Consider the following 19435-nt stretch of genomic DNA (forward strand, 5'->3'; position numbering starts at 1 on the left):
GCTAACTTTTGAGTTAATAAAATGTTTTCATCCTTCTAATAATCATCGATCATCAAGGAATCTAATCATCTAATCATCAAGTAGATTCCAGATTGTCATCGATCATGGTGAATTGTATCATTAAGCATCAAAATAAATTAATAAAACAAATATGTATTAATATTTCATTATAATCAATAGGAATGCCACCACAATATTAATATTATTTAACCCATAACAAAGCACAATTGATTGCTCTGTAAGGTGCCTGCCTGGGAAGCAAAGCGAACCCCCAAATGAACTTATCTTGAACAGGAATTGCTAAGTCTAATCATAAGGAAGATGATTGGAAACATGGTCGTGATTAGCAGAGAAACACTTATTATGGTTCTTGTAGACTAGATGCGCAGGAAAGGCTTCAGAGTCTTTTCTATTCTACTATTCAATTGACACTGTAGGATATATGGATCCATACTTTTACAATTATTTACAACTAAAACATGACATGAACATTGTGCATACTGTATTCTTTGAATTTCAGTGTCCATGGTGATAGTGGGAGTAGATGTGATGTAAGGGGGTTAAAAACTCATCCGCCCTCCTCTAAATATAACTAAAAAATAAAATATTAATCAGATTTAAATATAAAAATCAATGAAATTAATTGAACATAAATTTTGTTTGACATGAATGATTGATAGAAAAGTTTTATTCTACGTATGTTTGGTCGAGAAAGTTGTTAACATCAATCAGATAGAGGAAAATCTTTAGTTTAGGAAAGATAAAGGCGATTTTTGCATATATACTAGTTGACTTTGCCGACTTCATAAAATTCGCTACTTGAAATACATAAAACATTAATTAAAAATAATAAACATTTCAGTCATAATTTTGTTGTAAATAGGAAAAACATGATTAAAACATTTAAAAACAAAAAAGTCACTGTTGAAAAACCACGTGGACTGTTTTGTTTAGCATAGAATAAATTACACACCATTTATCTCCCTTTGCTGGCCCATCTTGCTTAGGATTTTTTTTTCTGAGGTTTTCCGGTGATCATCGCCGATCTAGTTTAGCATAGTCTTCTATTTCTTTAAATATCTTAGCATTCTTTTACCTTTGTTGATGACCAATAAACTTGTATCAGGTCTCAGAGTTTTGTTTGTCGACAAAAGTTTATACAAACCATCCAATGGTTGTGTACATTCCCACAAAATACATGCATCTCGGAAACAGTATAAGAAAAACGGCACCCTCCTAATGGTCTACATCAACCGTCAAATCTACAGACATTACTCCGACAACATTTGTGTCACAGTTTGCTTTCTGTCTATTCTTTTTGTATAACAAAGCTATTCTTTCGGCCCCTCCCTTGCCACCAGTCACTCTTTCTTTTTTTCCTTTTCGACGATGGCAAAGAACATGTTAAATCGATCAAGGCCTAATGCCTTCCACTACTTCTTTTCTCATAACACTATGCCACAAGGAAGGCAAAAAAAGGCAAAAAAAAAAGAAAGGTTTCTATGCCTAAAGAAAACGTTATATCGACAAAACTATTAGGACTTTAAATAAATAACTCTTTATTTAAACATATATATGTGCATTGTTTTGGCTTCTAAATCTTACAAATTCAAAACATCTATATATTAATAGGATAGCGTGTGTGTAATTTATTTTGTGTGTCACGATTACATCCAAGTGACTGTCGTTTAATTGTTATGGTCTTCCATTTCTTGTAATACATAATTTTATCAAGAATTCTTCATAAGTTTTGGTTTCGGTTTCGATTATAGCTGATGGCACTCAAGTCAATTTTTTTTTATAGATAATTTTACCAAGAATTCTTCATAAGTTTTGCTTACGGTTATAGCTGAAGGAACTTAAGTTATATATATATACATAACTACTTAATTTACTCACATAAAATTAATATACGAAAGTATAGATTTATGCGTAAACTTTAAGTATTTACTTCAAAAGTGCTCAATACGTAGGTAGAGCTAGTTAGTAAGTTATAAAATGTATATGGCGATTAAGCTACACTGAATATTCCGCGTTTCATCTACTCTAAGATTCTTCAGGATTTTTCTTCATAAGTTTTAGTTTCGGTTTCGATTAAAACTGATGCATCCAAGTCATAGGGATATATTTTTTTATTTTTGAAACTATCATAAAAAAAAAAAATCGATAGAACATTAACTCTATAATAATATATACAAAATCTGCATAAATTAAAATATCATTTTTAAACATTTTACGACCAGGCTAGCTCAGGTGTCCCTGCTAGCTTAGATAAATACTTTTGCAGTTTTAACAAAAGAGCTACAATGATATCAAGGCATCTCCATTTATGCTGAACATCCACAGAAAGCCAACATCAATATATTACATATGAAAGAGTCCGCTATGGAATTTTCACAGACCATGCTAGTAGATAATTAATAAAATTCCTCTTTTTAAACCAATTTGCAGTTTAATTAACTTTGCAACCAATATTGCATATACAAACGCATTATATAAAAAAAGATGGTGCGTCTATTGTGTAAAGTTGAGTTAACGTCAAGTTAAGTTGAGTTAAGAAGACGTTTTGACTTTATCGTTAGTGTGAAAAGTGGGACCAACATTCATATTTATTCATTTACATTAATAAATCTTACTTGGTTGCTATCGGATATTTCCTTAAGGTTTCTGAAACGCATTGATCAAGGTAGGTCAGCTTTTGGATATTTTCATAATCAGCAGGTTCCTAAAAAACATGAATAACAGACATTTCTAAGATGTGTGCACTCAATCTGTGCATTCAGCAATAAAAATCCTATTTTAAACTGAAATGCAATGCACCAACAAAACCTCTCTGAAATGCAAAGACGCATTTAAAAATTTGATTTTTTTTGTTTCACATTTATTTCATGATATTTACAGAATTATTCATTCATAATCTGCCTTAGGAATTGAGTATTGTTTGTCAATATCTTTTCGTTTAATCTGATGTACAGACGAGAGGAAACCGAATTTAGGGTCTTGTCTACAAATCTCTGAATTATGAAGTGATACATAATTTAGGGTGTTGACCACCATCTCTGTATTATAAAGTAAAACCTAATTTAGGATATTGGCCACTACTTGAGCAATGCACTTACCACAATTGACTCTCTCTCTCCCCATCACTTTTTCTTTTGCTTAATTTAAGGTATTGATAACTATCTCTAAATTATAAGGCGATACAAAATTTAGGATATTGACCATCATCTTTGAATTATAAGGCAAAATATAATTTAGGGTTTGAACCACCATCTATGAATTATAAGGTGAAACATAATTTAGAATATTGACCACCACTTAAGCAATGCACTTACCACAATTAGAGTATTTATCACCATCTCTAAATTATAAGGTGATACATAATTTAGGGTTTAAACCATCATCTGTGTTATAAGGTGAAACATAGTTTAGGGTATCGATCATCATCTCTGAATTATAAGGTGAAAGTTAATTTAGTTTCTTGATCACGATCCTAGCATCTTCCACCACACCTTCTAATTTGCATATGTGTTTTCTTCGGCTACTGCTGCTAATATCTTACAGCTTCTGCTGATATTTTTCCACACGCTCATACGTGCTCTGTTACATATGGTCAGCTATGAAACATATTTTTTAATGTTCTTATGCAAAGACATGACAAAACCAGGTATTTGCTGATGACACCACACTTTATAATAGACATAAAAGACAAATGAATGTACACATATCCAAGCCAATGGCGGAAATCCTAAAAAAAACAAAAAACAGTCTGTAGTGAAATGTGACCGTAAGTGAATGGTAACATTTAATGCTACTTCTCAATCATTGATTGCCATGACAAATGACACTAGTGGATATACTAGCTAGTACAAAATAGCAATTAAACAAGTGTAATGTAGAAATCCAATATTCTACTAGCATAAATCTTTGAAATAGGTAGTCAAATATGACAAAGCTTTTTAAGGAGTCTTGGAGGAAATACCAAGAATGAAAGACATGATAAATATGGTCTCAGGAGAACTGTAACATAGTGAGCAATGTGCTTACCATAATTGACTCTGACTCTCTCTCTCTCTCCATCTCGTTTTTTCTCTTTTCTCTATATTTTGATTCAGTATATCAAGGGGTCTTTTACATCCAAGTGCAATATGCCTTATTTGGGGTGGAAAAAAAAGCATGAAAGCCATACATCCATGATGATCTCCTTCGATGCATCTAGTAAATGCATTATTGGATGTATGGGGATGAGGAAGCAATTTTTTACCTGAAAATTTTAAATGATTTCAATCTAATTAAATAAATGACCATCACAAAATGAAAATATAAAATAATTCGCAATTAAAATATGTTTTCACATAAATCAATTTTAAGTCGAATATGACAAAGTTTTTCAAGGAATCTTGGAGGAAATACTAAGAATGAAAGAGCCGTGAGGTAGTGAGCCATGCACTTACCATAATCGACTCTCTCTCTCTCTCTCTCTCTCTGTTTATTGAGGGTGTTTTTATTCAAGTGTTGCACTGGAATCTTTGCAAAAAGATATTTTCTGTGGACATGTGTCTATTGTTAACCTTAAGAAGGGGTAACCTTCCTGTAAACTATCCTTTAGGAGTTTGTTGGCCCCATGTTGGGAACCTTTAAAAAAGTCTCATGATAATCTACATATACATATACTTATTGTGAGATTTATTGGCAGATATTTTATTTTTGTTTTTATGCAAATGCACAAGACGACAAATGACATTTTGTAGAGCAAAGCTAACATCCAAGTTTCAGAGACCCCAGACCCCCTGCAAGACCTACTCACCATCACTGCTTAGTTATTATATAAATAACATATCAACAGCAGGAACAATAGTCGAAAGCTAAAAAATAGAAACAATTCTGTTGTTTTTATAAAAAAAAATAGAATGTTACGTACATCTCCTAATACATCCTTGATTTCGTCTTGTATCTTTTTCTGAATATCGGGATTTAAAGCCAGACTGTGGGCCATGAACGATAACGTGGAAGCTGTTGTTTCGTAACCAGCCAAAAAAAAGATTATACATTGGGCAATGATTTCTTCATCAGTAAATTCTGTAAAAAAAAAAAAAAAAAAAATGACAATGCATTTATAGTATTTACAATACAATAGTAATACAATCGTAGCTTGCCCAAACAGCAATTCAAAATGTTAATATTAGGTTGACAAGAAAGTTCTTGCAGTTTTTAACTTTTAAATTCAGATGAATTATATCTCGGTTCCAACAAAAATTTATTGATCAAAATAAGCACCATCAGAATCAACACACTTTTGTAAATGCAAAACAAGTGTATTTATGCCAATAACATAAAAATCTTGTGTTCTGGTGGCGATGGTGGTTGCTGAAGGCATTTTTGATATCATTTAGGTTTTTGAAGCATTTCTCACGCAGAAAGTTGTCGAGATGCTTACAAAAGTGATAATCGGTAGGTGAGAGGTCTGGAAAATATGTCGAATAAGGCAGAGTTTTGTAGTCCAATTTGTTCAACTTCTGCAGAGTTGGTTTAGCAACGAGCAGTCAGGCACTGTCATTGAGGAAAATTAGGGCTGTTCTGTTGATTGTAATTTAAACGATTGTAATTTAAACGATTGTAATTTAAACGATTTTAATTTAAACGATTGTAATTTAAACGATTGTAATTTAAACGATTTTAATTTAAACAATTGTAATTTAAACGATTGTAATTTAAACGATTGTAATTTAAACGATTGTAATTTAAACGATTGTAATTTAAACGATTGTAATTTAAACGATTAGATAAAGCAAAAAAAAAACGCTCTTTAAATGATATATAAAGTAAAGGTGTTATAATGAAAACTTATTTGAAAATAAATAATTTGAAATCAAAATTTAAAATTCTGCTAGAACTTTCTTTCCTACCTAATAGACGTGAGTAGGTTGGCTAGTGATCTACTAACTAATACATGTTAACAATTAAATGTGCTGTAGACGAACGGTCAGTAAAATCCAGTATCATAAGAGCAAAAGTCTTTAAAATTAATAGTTGGCTATGGCAATGTTTTTCAAGAAGTAATGGATGAAATACTAAAGATAAAACGTGATAAATATCGTTGAACAAATGTGGCAATGTGTTTAGCATAATTAACTTTCTCTATATATTTGCCATTCCATCTCTCTTTCTTGTTTATGTTCTGATTCCAACTCTTGAAGGATAACAGCCATAATTAATTGTAACATAATCGATTAGTTTGAATAAAAAAAACCCTTCATTCTCTAAAAAATGGTCTGTGTTGCACATGATTATGTTTTTTAAGGAAGTAAAAAAATTATACGACAGATTTTAGTTACGCACTCATAGGTATTACATGATTGGCTCTAAAATTGCAAAGAATTGTGAAGATTTTGAAGACGTTTATTTTCATGATAATTATTATAGAAATCCAAAGAAATGATTGAAAAAAAAAAAAAAAAAAAAAAAAAAAAAAGATAGAAATCGAATAAGAAAGTGATTGAATTAAAATTGGTAAATTTACTTCTTTTTTTTGGCATTTTCTGATTTGTATTTTCTGCTTCTGTTTCAACTGTGCCATTAGTTTCTTCTGAAGAATTGGGTTCTCGCTGCGTATCGATCATCATTTGGAGCAAATCATTGTACTCCTGATAATTAAAAGAAAATATTTACTTTTATTAATGAAGAAAACACATTGAAGCACAGAAATTAGGAACTCGCGACTGCTTACGATTGGACCATAAAACTCCCTTTGGAATTGTAGTTGTGTTTCAAAAAAGTATAAGCTAATTGCAATACCCATCCAAGGATGGGTACATAATATTTAATCACCCTTGGAGTTTTTAATTACAAAAAGATGGTAGAGTCTCAAATACTTCAAAGAAAAAAAAAACATTGACTGAGATTATTATACTTCTAATAATTAAAATGAAAACACTTTTATCAATGAAAAGAAACTATTGTTCTGTACAATCACACCGACATGACAAAAAATATTTTACCATTTTTTAAAAATACAAATTTTGAAATCACTACTCTAAAAAAATCATGGTAAATTTTGATAATAAATAGTTTTTAATTTGTATTTAAACATTTTTTACTTCAATTAAAAAAAAACCTGGGACTCGATTCTCAGCGACACTCTCTGCTCTAACCAGGTCCCAGTCGGTTCTCGAGAACTCAACGGCTCGACTCTCCCAAATATCTTAACTCCCGGCCTTATATAATCTCATTTATGCAAATTAATGCGCATTGGAACCTACTGATTCGTCGCCTTCTCGTCTTCCATCCCCCAGGTTTCGAGTTCGCACATGCAGCCCACCTCCGTGACTGCAAGCACAATCAATTTTCACTACACCAAACCAAATTTGAAAATATATTTGGTTTAAAAACTATCCCCCCCGTTTCCTTCCCTTGTGTTGTTTAATATTTATTGCATATTTTAAATGTTGTTTAATATTTATTGAAGCTTTTAAATGTTGTTTAATATTTATTGAAGCTTTTAAATGTTGTTTAATATTTATTGCATCTTTTAAATGTTGTTTAATATTTATTGCATATTTTAAATGTTGTTTAATATTTATTGAAGCTTTTAAATGTTGTTTAATATTTATTGCATATTTTAAATGTTGTTTAATATTTATTGCATATTTTAAATGTTGTTTAATATTTATTGAAGCTTTTAAATGTTGTTTAATATTTATTGAAGCTTTTAAATGTTGTTTAATATTTATTGCATATTTTAAATGTTGTTTAATATTTATTGCATATTTTAAATGTTGTTTAATATTTATTGAAGCTTTTAAATGTTGTTTAATATTTATTGCATATTTTAAATGTTGTTTAATATTTATTGAATATTTTAAATGTTGTTTAATATTTATTGAAGCTTTTAAATGTTGTTTAATATTTATTGCATATTTTAAATGTTGTTTAATATTTATTGAAGCTTTTAAATGTTGTTTAATATTTATTGCATATTTTAAATGTTGTTTAATATTTATTGAAGCTTTTAAATGTTGTTTAATATTTATTGAAGCTTTTAAATGTTGTTTAATATTTATTGCATCTTTTAAATGTTGTTTAATATTTATTGCATATTTTAAATGTTGTTTAATATTTATTGAAGCTTTTAAATGTTGTTTAATATTTATTGCATATTTTAAATGTTGTTTAATATTTATTGCATATTTTAAATGTTGTTTAATATTTATTGAAGCTTTTAAATGTTGTTTAATATTTATTGAAGCTTTTAAATGTTGTTTAATATTTATTGAAGCTTTTAAATGTTGTTTAATATTTATTGCATATTTTAAATGTTGTTTAATATTTATTGAAGCTTTTAAATGTTGTTTAATATTTATTGCATATTTTAAATGTTGTTTAATATTTATTGAATATTTTAAATGTTGTTTAATATTTATTGAAGCTTTTAAATGTTGTTTAATATTTATTGCATATTTTAAATGTTGTTTAATATTTATTGCATATTTTAAATGTTGTTTAATATTTATTGCATCTTTTAAATGTTGTTTAATATTTATTGCATCTTTTAAATGTTGTTTAATATTTATTGCATCTTTTAAATGTTGTTTAATATTTATTGCATCTTTTAAATGTTGTTTAATATTTATTGCAGCTTTTAAATGTTGTTTAATATTTATTGCAGCTTTTAAATGTTGTTTAATATTTATTGCATCTTTTAAATGTTGTTTAATATTTATTACATATTTTAAATGTTGTTTAATATTTATTGCATCTTTTAAATGTTGTTTAATATTTATTGCATCTTTTAAATGTTGTTTAATATTTATTGCAGCTTTTAAATGTTGTTTAATATTTATTGCATCTTTTAAATGTTGTTTAATATTTATTGCATCTTTTAAATGTTGTTTAATATTTATTGCATCTTTTAAATGTTGTTTAATATTTATTGCATCTTTTAAATGTTGTTTAATATTTATTGCATCTTTTAAATGTTGTTTAATATTTATTGCATCTTTTAAATGTTGTTTAATATTTATTGCATCTTTTAAATGTTGTTTAATATCTATTGCATCTTTTAAATGTTGTTTAATATTTATTGAAGCTTTTAAATGTTGTTTAATATTTATTGAAGCTTTTAAATGTTGTTCAATATTTATTGCATCTTTTAAATGTTGTTTAATATTTATTGCATCTTTTAAATGTTGTTTAATATTTATTGCATCTTTTAAATGTTGTTTAATATTTATTGCATCTTTTAAGTTTTCACAAAATGATTAATTCAAGTGTTCTGTCTCCCTTCTTCTATTTTCCTTCTTACAATTGGATAATAAATATCGAGTTGCATTCGTTTTTCAAAAGAGTATAAACTAATTGCAATACCTCACAAGATGAGTACATAATATTCAATCACCCTTGGAGTTTTTATTTTTATTTTTTTACTTACATTCACCTCTAACAAGGCATATTGCAACTCGGATGTAAGGGGCTACTATTTGGGACCATACCTAGGAAAGATTTACAAGATGTTGGTTTACATTACATTTAAACTTTTATATATCAGTACAGTAAGGGAAGCAGGTAGTAGGAAGGGAATTCCAAAGTTTAGCTGTTCGAGGGAAGAAACTATTAGAGTAGAAATCTTTCTGGCATTTAGGGACCTCGGCGACCTCAACAGTGAAGGGGTGCGATTTTGTTGCTAAGCAGGTTTGTTAGGGATATGTACGTCGAAGTGGCACAAGTGTAACAAGTTCATGAAAGAACATTCCATTAAAATGCTTGTAAAACAGACACAGAAATGCAACATTGTGGCAATGGGACAGGGGTTGGAGCTTAGTTGACAAAGTGGGCCTATTAGATTGTAAACATTTTTGACCCTATCCAAGAGGGGGAGACTAGTGGTAGATGCACCAGCCCAGATATGGCAACAATACTCCATGCATGGGCGAATGGTGGCTTTGTTGAGGTACAGGATACTGTCAGATGTGAGTAATTGCCTAGCATGATAGGAGGAACCTACCTTCTTTGCGACAGCCTTCGCAATGTCCTCAATGTATTTTTTCCAGTTCATATTGACTGAGAATGTTAAGCCGTGGAGTTTGAAATAAGAATTCTCAGGTAGGGTGTTATTTGCCATGGATATCGGTGGTTTGAGAGGCGTATTGTAATTGTTAAGGGAGAACAGCTAAATTTTATTAGCAATAAATGTTATCCGGTGCATGGTATATGCATTCAAAGATGGCTGTTAGATAAACGACATTGCCTAAATCCATACTGTTTGTCAGAGAAATTAGATTTTGAAAAGTGGTGGACTAGTGCTTGATTAATTAAGGTCTCAAAGATTTTATTGAAGAGGGGGAGGAGACTGATAGGACAATAATCGAGAGGATAAATGTTTTTACCAGAATTCTTGTACACTGGTACCACAGAGGCCATCCTCCAGCTATAAGAGAAGCAAGACTCAACAAGGCATTTATTGTAGAGATTGGAAAGTACGGAGGCTAAATCAGCTGAGCATTTCTTGATAGCAGGGATGAGATCAAACCCACACATCTTGGAAGTTTTTTTTATGATATTACAGACATGGGAAGAGGTGATAATCAAGTCTGCACAGGGAAATTTGGGAGGGTGTTGTGGGTTAGCTCTAAAGTAGAGTTGGAGGTAAATAATAATTAGGCTCCCTTGGAGTTTTTCATGACAGAAAAATGGAGTTCCAAATACTTTAAGGCAAAATAAAAAAAAAAAAAAAACCTTGACTGAAATGGTGAAAACTGTATGAAAATGAAGCTTACATGACTGAAGTTATGGGTTCAGAAAAAAAAATCATTTTTGTAAAAAAAAATGAAGCTTCCATAGATGGGAGGGATTAAAACGATCAACATTTAACCATATTTTAAGAATCATTTTGTATCATTTTGTTATAATGATTTAAATTATTGGAATTTTCTTTTATTGTTAAAAGTAAATTCAAGATTAGGAGAATCTAAAAGCTTGTTAGGATATGGTCTTGTCTGGGATTAGGGCATTTTTGGATTTGATTGATAGGATTTGTAGATTTAAAACTTAAATATCGGAAATTTTTTTGTTCATTTCAATAGCAAATCAGAATGATGATGATGAAGATGATAATGATGATGATAATGATGATGATAATGATGATGACGATGATAATGAAGATGAAGATGATGACGATGATAATGAAGATGATGATGCTAATGTAGATGATGAAGATGATGATGAAGATGATGAAGATGAAGATGAAGATAATGAAGATGATGATAATGAAGATGATGATAATGAAGATGAAGATAATGAAGATGATGATAATGAAGATGAAGATAATGAAGATGAAGATAATGAAGATGAAGATAATGAAGATGAAGATAATGAAGATGACAATGAAGATGAAGATAATGAAGATGACAATGAAGATGATGAAGATGAAGATAATGAAGATGATGAAGATGAAGATGAAGATGATGAAGATGAAGATGATGAAGATGATGATGAAGATGAAGATGAAGATGAAGATGATAATGAAGATGATAATGAAGATGATGATGATAATGAAGATGATGATGATAATGAAGATGAAGATAATGAAGATGATAATGAAGATAATGATGCTAATGAAGATGATTATGAAGATAAAGATGATAATGATGAAGATGATGAAAATAAAAATGATAATGAAGAAGATGAAGATAATGAATATGATGTTGAAGATGATGATACTAATGAAGATGATAATGAAGATGGAGATGATCATGATGATAATCATGATGATGAAAATGATAATGAAAATGATAATGAAAGTGATAATGAAGGTGGTCATGAAAATAATGGAGATGATGATAAAAATTATGATGATGAAGATGATAAAGATTATAATGAAGATAAAGATGATAATGATGAAGATGACGAAGATAAAAATGATAATGAAGGTGATAATGAAGGTGGTCATGAAGATGATGAAGAAGATGATAAAAATTAAGATGGATACTCACATTGTTATTGTCTTTTCTTCTGTCATCCAAAAGAAGCTTACAAAAATTAACAAAGAATTTCCTTTGCGTCACCATCAAGTTTAAAAACAATGAATTTATAAATTTAAAGAGAGGATTGCAAATATCTGGAAAAAAAAATTAATATTATAGAAATCTATTTCCATCATCATCATCACCACCACCATCATCATTATCATATGCAATCACTTGTAAATGTGAAGGAAATGTCTTTTCTGCCAAGTAAGGTCATGACTCACAGGTTGGGAATAATAAGTGTTTAAGAATAATATAAAGGATTGTATAAATAAGTGATTCCCAACTTGTTGGTTTTGACTCCAAATGCCGTTGCGACACTAATGCCATCGAGTCTCCAATTGATTTTGAGCCAAATACGAATATTATATAAAATACGATGAATAACATATTGATAAAAACATTTTTTGTCAAAAATCCCAAAAATTCCCAATAAAATCAGAAATCACAATAACAAACTTGTTGCTGTTCCCAACAACTTATATGAAGCAGCATTCTTCCAACTTTTCATCCTTAAAAGCATCAATTAAATGCAGAAGCCGACTTGAGATGTACTTGTAGTGGACTAGGGTATAGAAGGAAATGCGTGTTCATCTCACGTCAGGTCACCAATTTGTTGTGGTGTGGTGGATATATTATATAATTCCCCAGTCGTACAAAATAGGAAAAATGAATTGTCTTGAGGAAGAAACGAACGACGAGTTAAATTGAATTAAATGAACTAGAATTTATTTCGTGAAGAAACAAATGAAAGAAAAGGGTACAGCACGTGTTTAGTTTGGCGTGCGTCTCTCGCTGTTAACTGGTGAGAGAGAAAGTCTATTGTTGTAGAGAGAGAGAGAGAGAGAGAGAGAGAGAGAGAGAGAGAGAGAGAGAATCAATCCACACCATGGAGATTGAAAGCGTGTAAAGTGTACATACTGTCTGTTGACTCTTGCCCCCACACATAGTAGCAGGTGACGTGGGGCACGCCCCGAAAGGAGCCAGTTGTTCCGTCAACCTCTCAGGTCGGAAGCCGAATTGAAAAAGGGAGGAAGCAGCTTATGTCCCTTGCTTTTATAGTTGTTTCCGGTGGTCTTTTGCGCATGTGTGGATTTCCTTCAAAAAGGAAGTGACGTTGCCCATATGTGAGTACGTGTGTGTGTATGCATGTGAATGTGAGTATGTACGTGAACGTGAATATATCTACATGTGTGTACGTGCGTATGTTTGTGTGCACGGATGCGTATGACAAGAAAAATGGCTTGAGATGTGAACGCATGTTTTTGTGCAAGACTAGAAGGACTCGTACAATCTATATTGACAACAAAGTCCAGGATAAAATTGCTAGCTAAAAAAAATGTAATACCAGCTTTCTCATTAAAGTCAGATTAACAAAGATGCCTAGTAGGCCAGTTGAAAATGTGGTTACACATTATTAAATGTAGAACCTAATTCTGGTCCATATGTATATGATGATATATCACCACTGGTCCTTGGACTGGCTGCCTATAACTGCCATTTCTACTACCTAACCAGCTTAGGTTTTGCAAAGAACTGTGTAAAGTAATGAGAAACTGTTTTGATTACACAAGAAAAGAAAATATCAAGAAGCGAAATGAAATAAATAATTGTAAGAAGGAAATGACCAATAGAAAATATACTGAAACTATCAGAAAACGAATAACTCATTACTTCTGGAAAATCTACAACAGTGTAGTAAATAATGGGCAATCAACAATTCCCCCACTATCCAACAATCTTGAAATTGTTTGCATGGCAACTGAAAACGGTCATCTGATTGTCTTCAACTCTATTTTGGACCCAGCAAACGACTCCTTCCAGATTTTCCTCTGTGGACAGAAATCACACTAGATGACTTTATGTTATAAGGGACATAATTACGGATAGCACCGGATACGAAACGGTGTATAAAAGAGCGTCTTGCATTGTCTTGGAGTCAGTTCAGTGGTACGCACTAGCCCGACCGTCTCGCGTCTTACACTCTCCAAGTGTAGTCAGGATTAACCAAGCTCCCAGGACGAGCGTTCCGCTCACACACGTTAAGTTACTTTTTTCCTTTACCTTCATTTACGCATATATCAACTTCAAGGCGAGCAGCCATTTTGTATTGTGTATTTATTTGAAGTACGAATAAACCTTTTTGTTATGCATTCCACTCGGCGTATTTTGTCATGTTATTATATACCGTCAAAACGGGATATAACACTTGAAAATCATCCCTTCTCAAGTACATATTATAAAAAACCTAGACACTTCAAAAGCATGTGGACCTGATCTCATCCTGGCTGTATTATTAAAAAAAATGCTCCACTGAAGTTGCTCCAGTTCTCTCCAAACTTTTTAACAAATGCCATAACGAATCTTGCTTTCCTTACTGCTGGAAAACTCCTTCTGTGGTACCAGTTTGCAGGAATTCTAGCGAAAGAACTGACCCGTTAAATTATCGCCCTATTAGCCTCCTCCCTCTTTTTGCCAAAATATTTGAGTCCATAATTAATCAAGCTCTAGTCCACCACTTTACAGCTGCTAAACTTCTATCTGACCTACAGTATGGGTTTAGGCAAGCCTGTATCTATATCCTAACTATAATCTCTGAATGTATATACTGGATAAAGGAGGAGAGAGTAGAGCAGTAGCTATAGATATATCTAAGGCCTGTTGCAGGGTGTGGAATGGTGGTCTTCTCGTGAAAATCAGATCCTATGGACGAATATTTAATATAATTAAATCCTTCTTAAATAAGAGGAGAATTCAGGTTTTCTTCAATGGTTGTACATCAAAACAATGTGATATAAATGTGGGTGTACCTCAGGGGGTCGATCCTTGGACCTTTATTATTCCTGATATTCATAAATGACCTCCCTGATAAAACTGTCTCTGAGATTGGTATATTTGCTGATGACACCATGCTCTATAACAGACATGAGGGGGAAAACGTATCGAAGGCAACCCTAGAGGAAGATCTTCAGTCTGTAGTGGAATGAGGACAAAAATAATTGGTAACATTCAATGCTTCCAAGACTAAGCTTCTTTCCTTTAATAAGAAACCTTCTCAACCACAAATAGCCATGATTAATGATACATTACCTGAAAGTACTTCATTCAAACTCCTTGGCTTAACGTTCACGGGGAACAAGAGTTGGAACAGATACAGTGAGGGTATTGCTAAGGCTGCTGCAAAGAAGGTGGGCTCTCTCTACCGTGCTAGCAAGTTACTTTTGCCTGAGAGTATTCGCCCATGTATGGAGTATTGTTGCCACATTTGGGCTGGTGCATCTGCTACTAGTCTCTCCCTTTTAGACAAGGTTTAAAAGAGAGTCGCTAACCTAATAGGTCCCGGACTATCAGCTGGGCTTCAACTGCTGTCCCATTGACGAAATGTTGCATCCCTCTGCCTGTTTTACAAATATTTTAATAGTCGGTACTTCGGCAAATTACAAGCCCTTGTCCCCCCTCACAAACCCGACAAGCAGCAAAATCCCACCCCTACTCAGTAGAAATCTCTGGATGTAAGAAAGCCTTCTATTCTGATAGTTTCTTCTTTAGGACTGTTAGATTAGGAATTTTCTTTCGGGTTCCTGCTTTCCCGAGAGTACTGACATGCAACAGTTCAAGTGTAATGTAAACAGACATCTTGTTTCTCAACTCCCTACATAGTATCCCTGCAAATTATGTCTCGGATAGTAGCCCCCTACATCAAAGTTGCACTGTTCCTTGTTTGGGGTGAAAATGCAAAAAAAAAAAAAAAAAAAAATTTTTTTTAAATAAATAATAAATAAATAAATAACAAATAAATAAAGCAAAACTTACAATTTAAGGCAAAGATAAAATGTAATTGGTTCGTCTCGATGATTTTACGGGCATTTTTGACAAAGATATTGTCTGCATCATTTTGTGAATTAACTTTGATTCCAAACGAAGTTGAAGCAATCACATCCATCGTATAACCTCCAAATAATCTGGAATAAATCAAAAAGATTTGTAATAAAAACAAATAAAAAATAAAAATAAAATAAAAAGATTTGTAATAAAAAACAAATAAAAATAAAAACAAATAAAAAAAATTTTTTAATTATAAAAAAATTTTTTTTAAATAAAAAATTAAATAAAAAAACATCCATCGTATAATCTCCAAATAATCTGAAATAAATCAAAAAGATTTGTAATAAAAAACAAAAAATAAAAAATAAAAACAAATAAAATAAATAAATAAAATTTGTAATAAAAAACAAAAAAATAAAAAAACAAATAAAATAAATAAATAAAAATTTGTAATAAAAAACATGCTCATCATATTCGGTTTAACATCAAGTTTACATGCTGGTATGTGTCTGATGCCTTTTAGAAATTGACTTCCAAATTAATCTATCTCTGGCCAGGTCTTTAGTCATCCATCTTTCTCTCACAACCATTCCTTATCACTTCCTTCCATGTTTCCGTCGATCATCCCCTAACAACTGACTGTTATTTCAACTGTTCTACCTCTCATGGCTTTTGTTTTATGTTGAAAAACAATGGATACCTCCTGTGTTGTACATGTAATTGTGAAGCAAGGGTTGCACAACCCTCAACCATACCTTTCGTGAATCAGCAGTGATTGATTCCAGCGGCAAGGATAAGTCCAGGACTAATGCAAACAGTACTAAGATAAGCTGATAACACATACAGCACCTTGTATTCCCAAATAGTTACCATTTAATATTGGCCAGGTTCAACATTGCTTAACTTCAGTGATCTATCGGAAACTGGTATGTCAACATGTCGTATATGTTCTACATCTACTAACCCAAGCACTCTCATCCATTTTTTCGATGTGACCAAACCAACAAAGTCTTCAGATTTGTATACATCTCTCTATACTGTCCAGATTCGATCTTCCTCTGAGATCATCAGATAAGCTTGTCTTAAAGTCTCTCATTCTCCATCCATCATATCATTTCTCTCCATGCAACGCATATCCTCAACCACCATTGGCCACTGTGCACACAACACCTGGCATTATGGGCAGAATTTTCCCCCAAACTTACTCCATCTGTTGCTAATTTTAGTCATCACATAAGCTCCTTCCAGTCCTTCAAATGCAAGAAATTTATTTACAAGAAAAAAATTCTAAAAGGAAAATATGATTAAACTAACAATTTCTCTGGTAAATTTGACACACTGCTGTCAAAATTTCCAACTTCAAAACTTAGCACTCAAGTTGACTTGCACATGCCTACCTACGTTTTTTTTTTTTTTTTTTTTTTTACACAGTGGTCACCACTTATCAAGGCCCGGAAGCCACTCAGGGATAAGGGTTATTGCAAGTACATTACGTTAGTGTGGAGATTTGATGAAGTGTTTACTTAAGGGGGCGGTTCATTAGGAATTTGTTAACGTTGGACTTGAAGACATCCAAGTTGTAGTCAGGTGGGAAGCAGGTAGACGGAACAGAGTTCCACAGGCATGCAGTTCTAAGAAAGAAGCTTTGTTCATGGAATCCACGTTTTGATTTAGGCACAGATAAAGAGTGGGGGAAATTTTTCACAGTGGATTCAGCTAGACGGGTGTTTTTCGTAGCACACGCACATGCCTACCTACGTGTGTAGCACACGCCTTCTTCCAACTCCTCCCTTGTATATTTCACATCATTTTTTATTCACCTCATTTGCATAGAAACGGCATTGCTCACGTGACCGTTAACGATAAAACCAACTGGGTGTCACCATTTTAGCGTTTTTGTCCTTTTTTTGTTACACAACCAACCTTTGCTAGGTAAGTTATGGTTTTCTCTTCAAACCTCCCCCCCTCTCGATCTCATGATCACAGGGCAAAGGGGAAATACCCATCTTGTCGGATCCTTCTTCAAAGAATCGGAAGCGTCACTTCCTAGTTTTCATCTTCTTCATCACTACCAACATCACCACCAGTATGTTCTATCATCTCCTCGTCTGGTTCTGTAGACAGTGTTTCTATACTCATCTGAAAGGGCAGTAGGGGATCAGGATCATTCGTAAATTATAAGTGATTTTCTTCATCGTCCTCAGAATAGGAAGAGGCATAACAAGGGCGGATATCTTTCACATGACGTCGGACACCATCAATCAACATAGTCTGAGGACTTATTATTTTATCTATTTGTCCAGGCCAAATTATTATAATCAATAAGTGTTGACTTGCGTAGAGAATAATAGAGTACAAAACTAACTTTGCTGCGCTTTTCTCTATTACCTCTTTTGCACAGAATCTCCAACTTATGATGCCCCCCACCTTGCAAAACATTAACAACAAAAACTTGTCTAACTACAACTACTGCCAATATTTTCCATTTTTCTCTCTCTCTTTCTCTACATAATGCTAAACAAAATTCCACCTAGTAAAACTTCTTTCCTGTCGGTGAAACAATACTGTGGGGCTGCTTCCTAACTAACTATAACATGGCCTTCTTCAAGTCTAATGTAAATAAATTTTTGTGCCACCCTTTTAAATAATGCAATTGTTTGCAAATATTAATAATACTCACGAGACTATGTTTACTTCATCACAAGATTCTGCGTAAGCTTCACATCTTTTTTCCAGATTAGAAATTGCAATGTGAATAAGAGGTGTCATCTGTAAATAACATAGTAATGGTATAATTAATGGCATAATTAATGGTATAATTAATTGAAAAATTCCCATTGGAATTTAGACTCGTACATGTGGCAAATTGCATTGTGGGATTGATTTTTGTTCAAAAAGAAAGAAAAATTCTCACCATAGCCAAAATTAATTAATTTTTTTTATTCGTTGGGACACTTCTTTAGGCATAATTGTTGAAGTTCACACGAATTACTTAATTTGATGCATTCTTACTTAAATGCAATTATTTACCATTGCTGCAATTTATAGAGGGACAGTGTTACCTCTAATTATCGGTAATACTTGATATCCTATAAATTCACTTTTCGCTTTGGTTTCACTTGTTACCTATTAGTAATTGAAATCTGGACTATTATATTTATTGCAATCATCAGAAAATGATGGGGAGGTGTGTAGAAGCACATTGTCTGGGACCCAACTTGGCCAGAGACTATAATATAAATATAGTTACATCTAACACTTGTCAATTCATGGCAGCTATGGCTCCAGAAACAGAATGTGTACTTCTGTAACATATTTTTGTTAATAGTATTTTTTTTTCAATTATATCATTGTGTTTGTCTTAATTATTATTGATTAAACAACATCGATTAAACAAGAAATTTGAGACTTACACTGCTATGATTATAGATTCCAATTCTTTTTAAATTTCTAAAATTTGTGATAATGTTATTTTTTTTAATTTCCAGATTACCATAAAAATTACCAATACTGTTCTAAAGCTCTGATTCTGATAAAATTACCGATTTCTATCCCTTTTTTTTTTAATTTCTAGATATTTGGTTATAACA

General features: G+C 32.0%; 1 protein-coding gene across 1 annotated transcript in view; it reads right to left on the minus strand.

The window, feature by feature from the left end:
* The window catches only part of LOC145260307 (cytochrome P450 3A8-like), a 65193-nt gene that overhangs the window by 7585 nt on the left and 38173 nt on the right, over positions 1-19435 (minus strand). The window contains exons 6-11 of the mRNA XM_080118195.1: positions 18526-18614; positions 15834-15982; positions 11988-12112; positions 6521-6644; positions 4922-5079; positions 2637-2725 (exon numbers count right to left, since the gene is read on the minus strand). Of these exons, the coding sequence (XP_079974321.1) occupies positions 2637-2725; positions 4922-5079; positions 6521-6644; positions 11988-12112; positions 15834-15982; positions 18526-18614 (734 nt within the window). The remainder of the gene's footprint in view (positions 1-2636; positions 2726-4921; positions 5080-6520; positions 6645-11987; positions 12113-15833; positions 15983-18525; positions 18615-19435) is intronic.

This window comes from Euprymna scolopes, chromosome 36 (assembly GCF_053919585.1).
Source record: "Euprymna scolopes isolate OS-2025 chromosome 36, ASM5391958v1, whole genome shotgun sequence".
Lineage (NCBI taxonomy): Eukaryota > Metazoa > Mollusca > Cephalopoda > Sepiida > Sepiolidae > Euprymna > Euprymna scolopes.